The 16,532-nt window shown below is 39.6% G+C and overlaps 1 protein-coding gene across 1 annotated transcript in view; it reads left to right on the forward strand.

Moving 5' to 3' along the window:
• The window catches only part of LOC136425710 (WD repeat-containing protein 19-like), a 130,583-nt gene that overhangs the window by 40,010 nt on the left and 74,041 nt on the right, over nucleotides 1-16,532 (forward strand). The window contains exons 13-17 of the mRNA XM_066414643.1: nucleotides 1,375-1,481; nucleotides 5,248-5,370; nucleotides 6,968-7,117; nucleotides 7,809-7,889; nucleotides 12,263-12,329. Of these exons, the coding sequence (XP_066270740.1) occupies nucleotides 1,375-1,481; nucleotides 5,248-5,370; nucleotides 6,968-7,117; nucleotides 7,809-7,889; nucleotides 12,263-12,329 (528 nt within the window). The remainder of the gene's footprint in view (nucleotides 1-1,374; nucleotides 1,482-5,247; nucleotides 5,371-6,967; nucleotides 7,118-7,808; nucleotides 7,890-12,262; nucleotides 12,330-16,532) is intronic.

The raw sequence follows: 16,532 nt of genomic DNA on the forward strand, positions 1-16,532 counted from the left end.
ACGTAGCCAACTTCTAATGCATGGTTATCGAAGCTTTTCAGACAGTGTTCTGAATGCGTTAGTCTGTCAAGTTTGCATTTCTAGCGGTATTACTGATGTTGCATGTAGCACATATCCCTAAACACCCCGTTTTCGAAAAATCCCGAATTTAAGTACCCCGCGAATTTATGTTACCCAACGTTACATTTCATCAAATACCCCATACTTGAAGTGAGCCCTTACCAGTTCCATGGGGAATTTATGAATGAAAACGTGGCATGGTTTGTGTTTATGTTACTCCAGGGCCAAATTGTCATATTCATAGTTGGATATACATTTTTTTAAAATATTTTGAGAGTTATGAAGTTTCTAATGATACTATCCTGGATATATTTACTTTCGCCGAGAAGGTTATGCAGAGGGTAGCGTTTGTATGTGTGTGTGTGGGTGTGTAAAGAAGCAGAATAACTGGAGAAGGCCTAGATGGATTGTCTTGATATTTGGTAGGTGGGTAGGTCTTGATGAGACAAGGAAATGATTAGATTTTGGGTCCCCTAGCGGCTTGTTACGGTACGGCAGTAGAACTTCCTGTTTTGATATCTCGTGTTCTGGACAAGCTATGGTCCTAATTTTTGAGTGGTATGTAGCTCTCTGGACAGAGAGTAAGTGGTATAGGTTTTGGCGCCCTAGCGGCTTTTTTGGAACTGCTGGAGCAGGTTTTGCTTCAGACTTTGAAAGGGAATAACTCAAGTAGGGCTTGATGGATGGTCATGATTTTTGGTATGTATATAGCTTACGTGATGCTTTGTATGATTAGACGACAATTATGCAAATCAGATTCTAATTTGCATAATTAATGAGGAGATTCTAAAGACTCGCTGTAATCTATGATATTATTATTGTTGTGTGATGTTTTTGTCACATTTTACCAGGAAAAGACCGTTTTGGGAACAGACTTCATGTTGTGTGGGTAGTTAATTCATTGATTCAGAAATTTTGTGAATGGGAGGTGTGGCCAATTTTTTTTTCCAAATCAGGAAAAAATAGGAGCAGCGATTCTGAGAAGCAACAGATTATATTGATGTGGCCTAGACATGTGTAACTGAGTCCTGGTCTTATTGCCTGCAGCATCTCATATTAAATGTAACTTGTTACATGTACATTGTAGCTTACACTCCTTCAAGGAGTCCTGGATTATCTGAATCCTTATTTTCCTGAAGGTTTTATCAAGTCCTACTTGAGCCAAGACCACAGGTGAGGTAAAATCTCACAGGTGAGGTAAAATCTCACAGGTGAGGTAAAATCTCACAGGTGAGGTAAAATCTCACAGGTGAGGTAAAAGTGGAATAATTTCCTCATGTCCTTTGGGCGTCCTGACACATGATATTTTTTCAGGCCCTGAGAAGCTGAAGGACAAAGAGTACCTTGGAACCATCACCAGTATGAAGTTAAATGCAGACTATGCAGCAGTCATGTTTGAAGGGAAAGTACAGCTGCACTTGGTAAGTCATTTTGTGTTTCTGATGCTACTACACTGCACAAAAATAGCAGAAATGGTGTTATACATGAATTTTCCAATACTATCTGGATATGCTAAAGCTGCTTACTCCTTCCGAAAATAATTTCATCAGGTTGGTAGAATATAGGATATAGAAGATTCTTTTTACACAGCCAGGTAATCTCACCAGTCCTGCTGATGTTTCGGTGTCTGTCAGACACCTCCTTCAGAGCTCCTGACTGGAGTACTGCTTCTCACCGCTATAAGAAGCCGATGTACATGTAGGTGGCACTTTTGCGGTGAGAACACAATGTGTGACGTCAGGTCCCAGCATTTCCAAACCAAAGTGAATACTAATTTTTTAGTGCTTTTCAATCTGGCTTTTCTGAGGATGGATTTAGAGGAATTATCTGTATCTACAATATTTTACAGTTATACGTAATGAGTATTGTCACAAAACCCCATAGTTCTCAGTACGATTATGACAAAGTTGTGTTACCAACCGATTAAAGTTTGTCACAAACTAATGCAAAAGTTGAGCCTTTGCTTTTTTTTAATAATACATGTTTTGCAAGCACTGTAATTCTGTAAATTTTAAAGCAAACAGTAATATTTCAAGGAACTTACTACGAGGAGGCAGATCTATGAGATCGACGCCATCGAGCTGCATCCCGCGGTGGCTTCTGTGTCGCTCCCGGTGGCATCAGGGTGGCTATTTCTTTTGAGCTTGGAGTATGCATGATGAAATGTTCTGAGTGGACTTTTTTATTTATTCATCTTTAGGGTAGTCCCTTCAGCTGACTCAGCAGCTGATTTCCAAGAGAGCCCTTACATACAGATAATAAATAAAGGTCATAAAATGATAATTAAACATAGGAATAGTACAGAACAAACTCAATATAACAAACAATAGCACTGAAATCATCAAACAAAAGCAAACAAATGATGTTGAGAGGGTCAGAGGTCAAAGCAGTAACATAGGAGTAAAATAATCATATAATCAAAACAAGCTTAATGGGCAAAAGTAACTGAACAAACGTAATATGTTGTAGATGGTCAATAGACGGCTAGTAAAGTGACTTTAGTCGCTCTTTAAATATGTTAAGGTTCGGCGCTTGTTTCACATTCAGTTCGAGTGCGTTGTAGGTTACTACTGCCCTATATGCGAATGTACGTTGACCTGTTTTTGATGTGTAGTTGGGTCTGTGAAGTAGGTGTGATTGTCTAGTGTGGTAATTGTGGATTTGGTTATTATAACTGAATGTGTTGAGTAAATAGCAGGGGGCTAGCCCATTGAGACATTTATACACCATAATGCAGACATGGCGCGTTCTTCGGTGTTGTAGCTGACTCCACCCAAGAGCACGGTGCAGTTCCCTAACATTCGATCTAGACTCACGTCTGAGGATGATCCTCGCAGCCCGGTTCTGTAGAACTTGGAGTTGCTGCTTGGTGGCTGAACAGCAGTTGTCCCAAATGACATCACAGTACAGTACTCAAGTAATGGTAGAGCAAATGTTTTGTACAACATATTGGCCACATTTGTACACAGATAAGGCCGCAGTCGTCTTAGCAGACCAAGGCGCTGCGCCATCTTACTACACACCACATCCAGGTGGTTATTATAGCTTAGATTCGAATCAAGAATGACTCCCAGATATTTATAGGAAGTGACCCTCTCCAAGGCATTATCCTCAATTCTGATGGTCAAATCTGGAGAAGCCTAAATGTCTTCATACTGGATCCCATTAACATCCATTTTGACTTTGTAGTATTAAGCGTTAGTCGATTTGTTTTGAACCAGAAAGCTATCTGATTAAGCTCTGAATTCAAGGTACTTGACTTCAAGACCTTACATATGTCAAAATAAAAGCGTCTTAAGGCTAAGCGTTTGGGACGCCGTCCCTGCGCGTCCCAAGTCGTTCCAAACGGACAAGGCATCTTTTTGACCGCCTCGTCCTGGCTGTTTAGACTATACTAAGGCCAAGGGTATATAAGTATACAAATATATCTCCTTCGTCCTTTATCCCTTAGTCTAGATATTTGAACGTTGGGGCATCACACAAGATCTGGCAACTAGTATTTTTCACCCTTCTTGATTTTCTGTTTTTCTTAGCGTTTTATTCAGTGCCATGCCTTTCCATTCTCCAACATCATCCCATTTTTTCCGTTGTCTACTCTCCATTCTTCCTCACTAAACGATTCCTTGCATGATAGCTCTTGGCTACTCCCGATGACTGTGACACGTGACTGTACCACTTCAGTTTCCTTTTCTTTACTGACCTTTACTATAATGGTAAGAAGGTCTTTGTACGATTGTAGTGCTAGAGGGTTGAGTACGAAGCAGGAACAGTGAATCAGAAAGATAATATACATGACTTTTGTATGTTTTACCTTTGCCAAGAAGATGTTTATGATAACGTTTGCAAGTCTGTGTGTACGCGTGTGTGTGCGTGTGTTGATGAACAGCATAGCTCGAAAAGGCTGAGATGGATTGTATTGATTATTGGTACGAGGTGGGTCTTGATGAAACCTGCACATGATTATTGTGATTTGTAACGGTACTGCAATGTAACGTCTACTTTGGTATCACCTTCTCTGGACATGCCATGATCGTGATTTTTGAGTGATATATATATTAAGCTCATAGAGAAAAAAAGTGGTGTAGGTTTCGTCTCCATGGCGGCGTTTTTTGTACCTGCAGGAGCCGGGTTTGTCTCGGACAGAAAGAAAATAACTCAGGAAACAGTCTGCGTATCCATGCTTTCTGGTATGAAGATTGTTAAATTGATGTTTTGTATGATTAAATTGTGATTATGCATATCAGAATCTAATTTGCATAATCAATGAGAAACTTTACAAATCCGCTGCGTTCAATGATTGGACTCTTCAAACATGTGATATGTTAATGAAAAAGATAGGGACATGGATAGATGCAAAATTATCAAAGCGAAGACTTAATTTGCATGATTAATGAGAAAATACTATTGTTCCATATTTCCAATTAACAGGAACTTCATACTTGTGGCATTTGAAGGTTTCATGAAGGTTAACATAGTATTTTAGATACAAATCATGCAAATGAGGACCTACAGGTTAACATAGTAAGATATAAATCATGCAAATGAGGACCTACTTTGCATAATCATCACGTTGCCGGGGTGTATTTGAAAGGAGTCCTAAACTCCAGAAGGCGGTCACCGTATTATTTTCCACTAGATTATGTATCAATGAATACATAATCAGCCGACTTTTTACAGAATTCTGCTTGTGATGAATTACACAAGGTGTGTTTTTTAAAACAATATGATACTCACTTACACTGTAACCCTTGCAGACCCTACCCTGATGATGTGTAAACATACATCTTTAATGGTGAATATTTTTGGCGTAGATGAGGGGGTTAAGCACAATAAGAAGGCCAATTGTTAATAAGATATAAAAGAACACAAAGCAAGACGATTTTTTCTTACCCCCCCCCCTGACATTCTGTCTGTAATCTAACTTTTGTCAGGCCTTGTCAGGCACATTGTAATAAGCCATAGGCTGAGGTTGTTTAATTTAATTCATCAGAAAAAAAGAGGGTCACCTGGGGAATTCGGTAGAATATTGAATGCTTTTTGATGTTGCACTGTGGTACAGCACAGGTACTGCTTCCAGACTTACAGTATATTTCAGCTTTGTTGTACATTTGTGTCTGGCTGTCTTTTTCAATGCCAATCTGTAGAGAAGATCAACATTTTCCTGACGTGCTCTGTTGTTTCACTTAGGTGGAGACAGAGGGAATGGAAGTGAATGAAGAGAGAGAAGCCAAGCTTTTTCCCGATAAAGATGGCAACAGTCGCATCACTTGCCATGACCTCACCAATGACTTCTTCATCTATTCTACTGATGTAAGACAGTCAGTCTTTACCTGTCCAATGATACTTACATTGCTTAAACTTGTGTTTGAAGCACTTTTGTGCAGAATGAGATGTTACATGTACCTCATCAACATGATTAATAGCAGAGACCAGCCAACTATATATGAATACTATGGTTTGTCACATGCATACACTCACATATGGAAAGATGAGTGCAAATCAAATGTCCTTCGCATAAATATTTCAAATCTGTGTTACTTATTATATTTGTAAGCACTGGTAACTTCTTGTCGATTGGGCGTCAGAAGGATGACCGCTGAGACACAATGATTTACAGGTTTCGACCTTTTATTCAAAAGTCTTCATCAGAATGACAAAGAGTGGTACCCCACTTCCTTTTATAGCCTCTAGTTGAAGTCAGGTCAGGGCAATCTTCTCCCTGCTTTACTTTAAATTATTCAAAATATCCACTGGCAAAAGTTAGGATGACGTCATCCTAACTTCTGCCAACTTCTGCCACCCCCGACCTTTGGCAGAAGTCGGATATTTAACTTCTGTCAACTTCTGCCTCCTTCGGCCGCTGGCAGAAGTTAAGATGATGTCACTTTGTCACTTCGGACAACATCGGATTTCGTCCGATGGCTTACGGAAAATCTTTATATTTAGACGTGTGGGTTGGCTAGACAAAAAAACATGACAAAGTAGAAAGCCCGACAAAAATGCCTAAAAACACGTCAAAAACCTGCCGGACCCACTCCTCTGCTTGGAGAGTAGTGTGTAAACGCTTAGAAACTAAACTATCACCCTCTCACAAAGCAAACAGGTTTTCTGTGCACGCTGTGCACTGGCATCCTGCATGTCTGCCATAATGGAAATTTGTAATCCGGTAGCTGATCATGTCTTCTGCCAAATAAGGTAAGCTCATTGATACATGTACTCAAAACGAAGAGGCCCCAAAAGTCCAAGACATAAAGTTTATGCGCTGGATGGCTCTGCATATTGGAGAATGGGACTTCCTTGCATTATGAACAGGCACTGCTGAGACCCCTTTCATACCAGTGTTTGTGAATCTAAATACAGGCTTAAGTCTTAACCAGCTGAAGCCATCTGTGTTCATACTACTGCAGTTTAATCTGGAAAAATGCTACATTATGCACATAATAAGCAAAAGAACCTCACATGTAATTAGCTACCAGTTTAGTGGCCAGACCTTCATAGCAACAACAAAGAAACATCCATATCTGGATGTTACATTAACAACTGACCTAAAGTAGGGTGCCCATGTTAACAAAATAATAGTTTAGGCTGAACAGACATTGGGAGTGCTAAACCGTAATTTGAGTGTGGGCATGTCCAACAAAGATCACTTAGTAAACATACACGTCACTAGTGAGACCAAACCTGGAATACGCTGCAACAGTATGGGATCCATAATGTATATTATACAAAGAAAGACAAAGATAAACTGGAAAGAGTACAGACCAAGCTGCCAGATTCTGTACAAACTTTACTAAATGTATAAGATGTATGATTTGCTTAATTGTGTTGAAATTATAAGGTTGTGCCTATGTTGACTCAGTCTCGTGCTGTTGGAACGTATTATGACATAACCTTTATTTTTATTCAGGTAGGAAGTCTGCACTTCTTTTTGATTGAGGACTGGAACTTTGTGAACGAGTACCGTCATGTTGTGGGTATCAAGAAAGTGTTCCCTGACAGTGGAGGCACACGTCTGGTCTTTATAGATGACAAGAGTGATGGCTTTGTCTACAATCCTGTAAGTCAGTCATGGCACACTTCTTGTTGTGTGATAACTTTGTCCTCATCGTTCCAGGCATCTAGCACCGAATAATTTCCAGGCACTGTAATTCAAAGTATACTGAATTTTTTTGTATGAATATGATGTCGTTTGTTGTTGTTGGAATTTTTTGTGTAGCTATTGGGGGCCAGACGGCATTTACTGCCTGTTCAGTGATCGTTTGTACAAAACAAAAATCATGTCGCATATTTTGTTTTCTTGATGAGTCCCCCCTGTATATGTATGTATGGATGGATGGATGGATGTAGTCTCTTTTACACCAAATATATTTTACATCATATGTGAGTGAGTATATACATATACATTGTATACATACATATTGTCTATTTTACATCAACCTTGCCTTGTTCTGCTGCAATACCATAGAAAGCCACCAGGTGGTCGATATTCCATATTGTCCTTTGTTTTTCCAACACCTACATGTACTCACATGGCTGGAGAAGATGATCAACTGATGTAATTCATGCAAATGAGACTCTTATTTGTATAATCAATGACAAATGTTTACACATGCTATGATACGTGTATGTCAGTTGTACATCATTTGGCAAAGGTTACAGGGTGTGGAACTGAGTTCCTTAATGACATTAAGCAAACAGATTTTACCCTAACGTTAGTGTCTGAGTGTTTGTGTTCTTTCCATGTTCAGGTCAATGATCACTGTGTGGAGATCCCCAACTTCCCCCCTGCAGTCCGAGGGGTCCTATGGGAGCAGTGGACCTTTGATAAGGTGACCTCAGAGAACACCAGTTGACCCAACATGTTCTGCAGTTGATGTCCTAATATAGTAAAATCCATCTGCAGAATTTTTTTCCTTACTTTTTAATTCTGCAGCTGCTAAGACTGTCAATGTTAATTTTTCAATCATTATTATGTTATTTATAAGACTTTCATTCTTTTTATTTGGAACATGAACTTTGAATCCATAAATTACTATCATCAATACCGATCCCTGCCAGCAACAATACACTGACAGATTCTTTAAGGTTTGCTCCAATGCAGTCTTTGCCATAAAGCTAGACTGAGCAAGAAAATTGAAGGATGACAATTTCTTCTGCAAATCTAATGCTAGAGTGTAAAGAAGAAAAAAACAAAAAAGGGAAAAAGAATTTCAAAGTTAACAAGATTGCTTTTTAGATTTTCAAAATAGAGTATCGGTGCATGCAGAATAAGAAAAAAATCTGATAAACATTAACTCCAGAAAAAAAGCACATAAATGAAAAGATAGAATAACTTGTAAAGAAGAGAAAGATTTTAAAAACATGTCCTTCTGGTGAGAGTCACAATTATACATTTTTTGGAGACGGTGGTGGTTCTCCTCAACACCACTGATAATACCAGTGGCGGAGGTAAAGAATCACCCGTCCTCACACAACCACTGTCAACCGCATGATTTGCCTTTTAAAATGCAGAAAATTGCATTTTTGAAGGTTGAAAAGTCCAAAATTTCCTGGGGTGGCATGCCTCTGGCACTGGCACCCCCCTCAATAATTTGGGGATTGGACATGGATGCACTCATGAACTTTGGCTGGCAGGAATGCTGGTGAAAGAAAACAGTTTTGGAAACTATTTGGAGGCCCTTATGACTGCTTTTGGGAACAGATCTTCGCATAATGGTGTCCCCTTGAGATACAAAATTAATGTATAACAGTGCCTGACCCAAAGTGGACAATATTGCATCAAGGGCTGCACATAAAACAGGGGCTGCCATGTACATTTACGCTAAAGCGGGCATCTCACTGTACTGCAACCTATTGGGATAACATTGTGAATTTTTCGCCAATTGTCCCTTGCGGTCACACTGACGCAATAAAGCCCTGGGATGAGCAGGTTATTGGAAATTGCTGTGTTAACAATGAATTAAAAACTGTAAAATGATTGACATGCATCACAAAGAGATTTGCAGTGATAAAAGAATGTTTACTTACAAATGTAAGGTAATACAAGTATGATACTTGGTGCAGCATACATTGTAGGTAGCATATTATGAAATATACTCATAAACTTAAAAGACTCCTACAGTTAAACAGAAAGGACCAAAGGACCAATAGCCCAGATTTCACTCTATTATGTGTTTTGTATCATGTATGTGTAATGATGTAAATACAGATTTATTATAACAAACAAACCTTGGAAAAATGGCTGCCCCTGCCATGTTGTCAATAATGTCGACTGACTTTTGTTTTTCGACTAAAACACTTCCTACGCGGGTGAAAGAAAACTGTTCTGCATTCTTTGTTGAAGGCTGTATCCATCGAGTAGAGTTGTTTGAGGAGCGGGTGCACGTAACTGCAGCGAGCACGTACTGTTTTCGCTCAATGCTGAAGCAGAAGGTGCCGCATAGCATTACCTTGTTGGTGGGCATCAGCTAGTTTTTTTGACAAGCAGCCAATGCATGTGTAAAACGGTAGGGTTTGCGGAATCGATGGGGTGGTCTACTAGGTGGGCTAGTGGGGTGGGCTACCTCAGCATTGTACCCTTTCTGGGCCTCAAGGCTATGCATGGGGGTTTGGCCTCTTATGGAATTTCCTTGAAGAGAAACTGGGTCAAACTATGGGTGGGCTAGACGGAAGGCAACAGCTGATAGATGTCAGCAATGAACTCCACCAAGACTGGTAGAAAAGCCATTTATCATATTAAACAAACTTCTAAGTACTCAGTATACAATAGGATGTAAGGGAAGAGGTACAAGGGGAAATAAACTGGAAGCTGGATAGGGCAGCTAGGGAATGAGAGAGCCTTTGTTTGACAAAATTCAAAACATATGTCTCACATATAGACTAGAATGTACCTAAATGCATGTGCTTGTATACAAATGTAAAATGTATTAAAATTTTGTGGTTATGTGTGTCAGTACATGAGCGTGGGTTGGAATGTTGTGTGTGTGTTTGTACAATGTATAGTGTTGCTTTTGTTGCTCATTTCTTTCGTGTAGCCACAATGCTACTGTCCTGTTGGCTTGACTGAGCAGTAAAGGAACAGGGAACATGGTCCTCCATGTTTAAAAATCTAAAACTGGGGATAACAAACTCCTGCACGATGTAAATGTATGTTCATTGCCTACCTCCACCCCCCACTGTAGCATCCCCAAAGCAATATGATCAGTTGCATTCCTTCTGGTCCACCCACAGAGTGACCCATCTTTTCCTCAAGGAAATCCCATTCGATACTTAACCCCCATGAATAGCCTTGAGGCCCAGAAAGGGTACAATGCTGAGGTAGCCCACCCCACTAGCCCACCTAGTAGACCACCCCATCGAATCCGCAAACCCTAAAACAGTATGTATATCTGTGACAGGGTTCCCACTGTTCTGGCTGCATGCACAAAAGCTGCATGATCTTCAGTAACTGAATTTAAATGCCCTTCTTTTACTTCACTGTTCACCGTTAATCACTATCACACACCAGTACGGAAGAGGGGAAACTATACGCTAGCAGACTTTGTAGTAGCTGGCAATGTGGTACAAGCTCCCTCCCCTTGAGTGCCCAAGCTAGTGTCTTTTTCCATTCATTTGTGTCCTGAGCATACATGCAACCATTACAGTGAAAAACTGTCTCAGATATATATAGTCTGCTTTAGGCGAGCCATGTCTGTCCTACTAGCGCTGTTTTTGACGGGTCCCGGGAAAGTGTGAAATGGACCGAAATGGACCGAAATGGAACAGAATACTTCTGTATTTAAAATGTTTCCTGTTCCGGTCTACTGTGAATGTTACAACGTTCCTTATATTTCGCTATCTACTGGTATTTCATTTCACAATGTTACATATGAAACGAAATATATGTTGTTTTGTTCCTTAGTCCCACTAATTGTTAGTTTTCGGCTGGTTTTCAATAAAAATATTGTGGCAAGTTCCCTTTGTTTACAATTTGGGGTTGGCTTCTGCTGTGATGCCATCTTGGAAAAATGCGGAAATTTCATTTAGATCCTTTATTTTAAACCCAAGGAAAACGTAACTTCAGCCCAGATACTTAGTATACGTTTTAAAGAACATAACACACCAGATACATGAACGAGTCTTCTGTTAAAAAGCCGTTATTTTGCTCAGTCCGACCGATTATTCAATGTGTAATGCCTTTAAGGTATGAGTACACAGTATTTCGCAGCGACCCCCGGAGTCTGTGACATAGCGGTAAGAAAATAGTGCGGCCTAAACCTTGAACCGTGTGTAAAAACGTTGACGTGAATGCCAGAGAGGCACAAACTTTACTGTATGGCAGTATGATAAGTGGGCTTTTAGATCGTAGGAATGAGATTGTGAAGTTTTCCCATGGCGTATAAATGCGCCTGACCTTTGCAGCTGCCTGCCGAGGTGAGTTGCCTGCAGTTCCGTATGACCCCGCATGACCCCATATCAAAGTGGCCGTCAAATTGTTAAAAAACCATAACTTTTTTTGGTTTTCAGTTATTTTGTAGATTGTACCCTCGACTTCAACATGTTCGTTTGTCGTGATTTTGTAGGGTACCATACTATGATTTTATCCACGTCGATGTGGGTCACTTTGTGATCCTGAACTATAGAAACCCCCATAGGCCGAAAACTGTGTTCTGCTCATAACCTTAAAGTCCTGAAAGCATGTACAGGATGTACGTTGTACAGAAGCTGTAATTCAGCACTTGTGCTGCAATGGCTTTTTTATATTAAATAAACCATTCTCTCTCAAATAAAAAGATTGTGAACTAGTCGTTGTCTCCGAGTTACGGCTGCTGTTGTAAACAAAGGTACGCCGACCACGCGCAGCGCCGTGACCGTAATCGGCAGTGTTGGCGTTGCGGCCGGACTCAAAATAGCCTGACCGGGACCACATTGGTCAGGTGACCGCTATAGACTAATTCTTAATGCTTATGTCATTAGGGAAAATCCAAGGGACCGACAGAAAATGACCACTATGGCCAAGTTTGACTATATGTTGTTTTAGTTCGTTCCATTTCGTCCATTTCGTTCCATTTCGCACTTTCTGGGGACCGGTTTTTGACAGGTGTTCTAAATAGAACTGGGGGTTCTTATATAGGGGGTTCTATACGTTCGATATGGTGTTCGACAGGATTAGTCTATTGTTTGACATTCAAATGTTAACTTGCTATCATTTTTGTCTTCGCAGTGGGTTTTTGTGGTGTATGATGAGGAAAAACTCTACACCTACGCCTACAGCAGAGCTTCTATCAAAGGTGTGTATTACTAAGTGGAAGATGTCATGCTTCAAAATAACATAGTTAACAGCATTGAGAGAACCATAAAATCAACACTTTTGAGCAATGCCAATTATAGCATACATACATGTACCACTTAACTGTACCAAAAAGTGGTCTGTTCAATATTATGAGTTTGGTCCATCGTAGTCAGTGTTTATGATTTCTTATGTATGTGTTTTACTTACTTTAATATCCACCTTTTGCCAGAAAATAATCTTAAAAGGAAGGTACATGTAAAGCAGTTTTATCCCCCGAAAATTGGATTTTGAAAGTTAAATCTATTTAGTCATTTCTATACATGATTAGTTCAAACAACACTATCACAATGTCTAGCGACGTCCATCATTCAAAAGTATGACGTCGTTGTGATGTGAGAACTCACAGAAAATCGTCGCGCTATCGGCACGCCTCACTTTTCAATTCTACCGAGCCATTTTTCAAATCTCCCGAGCGCGGTCAAACTGAGCCGACGTGTCCCGAACGCTTCCGGGGATCTGATCAAATGCGTTGCCCCCCGTTGTCTTTAGTCTCTACCGAGTCTGTCTTTTCGTAACTGGTGTAGAAAACTCAAGGGGTGGCTCAGGCGGATTTTTGTCTCGGTATTTTTGACAGGATACCAACGGCAAGATATGCCACCGTAATTTTCCGAAACCCTGCCAAAGACTGACGGCAAAAAGCGATTGAGTTGCGCAATTTCGCTGGAGTTTTTGGGGCCATTAGGCTCGTTTATGTTTGGTTTAAAAAAGATGAAAGTATGAAGTTATTACGCATATGTGCTAAACAGTGTTAGTAGATGTCACTACCATAAAGATTTCAGCATTCATGTATTTCCACTTTTTTGCCATAAAACTGCTTTACCTTCCTTTAAACCTTCCACTTGGAATAGAAAATGTAAAAGAAAATTAGCAACAGCCAGTAAGTACGGTTCAAAAATTATTTTCTCACAAAAAGGAACATTGAACAACACAGAAGTTGTTTGTTTTTCCAAATCATAGTCTTTCTTCCACTGTCAACCATCAGACACTTAATTCTTGATGTCTTTGCTAAAATATTTCATGGCTGAGAGGGTCATGTAATGGCGGCAGCTACAGGTCAAAAATGGTATCCTAACATACATGTATATGTATGGAGAGAGATCGCTCTGTTCCTACCACGACTTACGTGTAGGCCATGTTGATTCATTTTGATTATATGGATGACATCCTCTGGAAACCCCAAAACTGATGCAAGCAAACGGACAAAGAAATGTTTGACCAAAAAAGGTTGCCTTCATTATGTCTACGTGGTCAGGAAGGTTGAATATTAAATGGCTATGAGTATGGTGTAGGGAATAGAAGATTCTTCATTTTCATTTCTTTGCTTTTTGTTTGATTTTGGAATTGATTTTGGCATTCTACGACATTATCATCATTTTTCAATATTTTTGCAACTAATGGCATATGTTTGTCAATGATGATTTGCAGCAGCTTTGTACGATTAACAGTATACATGTATTATTAAGGTAGATTTTTTCTGGAAACATACGAAAATTGATGCGTGCACAGATGTCATCCATGTAATCAAATCAACTTTGTAACTTGATGACCTCGTTGTTGGAAAGTTCAATCTTCATGACCTTACGCATGTATCTTTTTACATCTGTACTTTACTCATCTTGGAATCCAATTACATGCACCCTGCTGAATTTTGATTGGCAGGAGGTTACTCAGAAGTGCTGAATTAAAGGGGTGTTGAATTTATGGTTCCTGCCCTTAGCAATGTGTAAATAAGACGTGTACTATCAAATGATTTCTCCTTTAGGCCCGTAAAGTAAGAAAACAATGCTATGAAATCAGTTAAAGGGTACTAAACATTTGGGTTGGTAGGAAAGGATACTGTGACAGTCACTCTTTTCTTTTTTCCTTTTTCTTAAGATTTCGGCTGAAGTGATCCAACAAATATGAGTTAAACATTGCAAAACTAGAATGCATCAGGACATTTAGATATACATGTATATACATTACATGCAAGCACAAGTACAAAATGTACATGACTTGTATATCAAAGAAACTGACCAAAGGTTCCGGTTCGGAATTGTTTTGACCGAATACCCAAAGAGTCCCTAAAATAAGACGCAAATCCTAGGTTTTCTCGATAGTTTTGGCTCTCGATTTTTCGGCTATCGCTATAGCAGTATCTTTCATATTGCCTGAAAGACCCAATCTTCGTAGCGTTTTACGGTTTCCGAGTTTTGGTCGTCCGCGAAGACTTCCTGGTATTAGTGCGCGATGACGGCCTTGTCACCTGATTACCCAAATTGTGCGTTCTATGTGCGTTTTGCATGGTTTCGCACCATCGGGGATTGCGGAAAACGTATCCTCACGATTTTTTTATTTTCCTAATTTCCAGACAGAATGATGACCAGGTTTATTCCCATATCAGTCATTATCATAGCAAAACTTTTATTTTCCTTCCAGCGGCCTCGGAAGAATGCCCTAGAAATGACAGTTTTTGTGAATGAAAATTGCTTTAAATGACGGTTTTCACCAAAAATGACGTTTCCACAGAGAATATCAAATTCATCTGTCGTTCAAAGGCAAGGCATCCCTATCCATCGGAAACATTGAATTGGCCGAAAAAGGATGTTTGGAAAAACGCTATTGCCTTTCTGGGAAAGAGACAGGTCGGCCCCGAATTGTAAAAAAAAACTCCGAACCAAGACCGTACATTGTTTACTACACATTCTTATATCAGCTGTTTAAAGACAATCTATTAACACAATCAGAGTGTGAAATACAGGAAGTCTACTAGAGAATATGCACAACACGTTGGAGTCTGTTTAGAATTTTCATCACTCAGATGTCAGATCGATAATTTTATGTAGTACTACCTTGCTAGTGGTTGACCAAAAAAAAGGCTAGGGTCCACCAGTCTTTGCTAGGGTGGGTCCGGTAATCAGAAGCACCATTTTTTTCCCCAATGCCTTACCTAATATAGTATACATAAAACATACCTGTCATATACATGTCCTTCATGCTATATTATGTATCCTGTGTTAACACAAGTGTGGATATTTTGGGTATACAGACAGTTTTAACAGCTTGTGATCTCACGACTGGTAAACAACTTGGAATAGGAATTAGAGGTCTAAAACCTCACAGCTTCGAGTCATTGCCCCACCGCAACACCACCTTATGACTTTTGAATGTCAATGATTTCCTCTATTGTGTTGTCCTATACTAAAAGCTTTATAATGTATATGGCTCAGCAGATTTGCCTTCAGACAAATGAGTTCAAGATTTGAGTGTACACTTATGATGTGTTGGTGTTCTGAGCATATTGTACTGACCATAATGATGTCTGTTAATCAGCTGTCAGCTTCAGTTTTAACAGCTTGTGATCTCACGACTGGTAAACAACTTGGAATAGGAATTAGAGGTCTAAAACTTCACAGCTTCGAGTCATTGCCCCACCGCAACACCACCTTATGACTTTTGAATGTCAATGATTTCCTCTATTGTGTTGTCCTATACTAAAAGCTTTATAATGTATATGGCTCAGCAGATTTGCCTTCAGACAAATTAGTTCAAGATTTGAGTGTACACTTATGATGTGTTGGTGTTCTGAGCATATTGTACTGACCATAATGATGTCTGTTAATCAGCTGTCAGCTTCAGTTCTTTGGAGAAGCCAGCTGAAATTTGTACGTACAAAATAAGTAACATTGTCACATTATACCATGTAATATATAACATGGTACCATAGGGCACTGCACAAAGCATACATTGTAACGTTAGTTCACATATATAAACTCACGGGGTAATATGAGCTCGGGATTTTTAAAAGCAGTGTATTTACTAACTTAATAATTTAGGGATATGTGTTAGATGCAACATCAGTCATAACGTCAGCAATGCAAACCTGACAGACAAACGTATTCAGAACATTGTCTGAAAAGCTTTGATAACCATGCATTAGAAGATGGCGATGTCAAAAACTCCCCGTCCCTTATTGACACAGTCTGAGGGCTTCATGGGAGAAACACACTTCATGGTTGCTCGCCCAGGTTTATAAGACAAGTGTCACATCCGCTTCCTGCTAAACACAATTATTTACAAGATAACTTATCAGAATCTCTTTTGCTAACCTGCTAACCTGTGATAGTGGACTGAGGGCAATATTTTCTTCAAAGTTTGCTCC

Source organism: Branchiostoma lanceolatum, chromosome 19 (genome assembly GCF_035083965.1).
Source record: "Branchiostoma lanceolatum isolate klBraLanc5 chromosome 19, klBraLanc5.hap2, whole genome shotgun sequence".
NCBI lineage: Eukaryota > Metazoa > Chordata > Leptocardii > Amphioxiformes > Branchiostomatidae > Branchiostoma > Branchiostoma lanceolatum.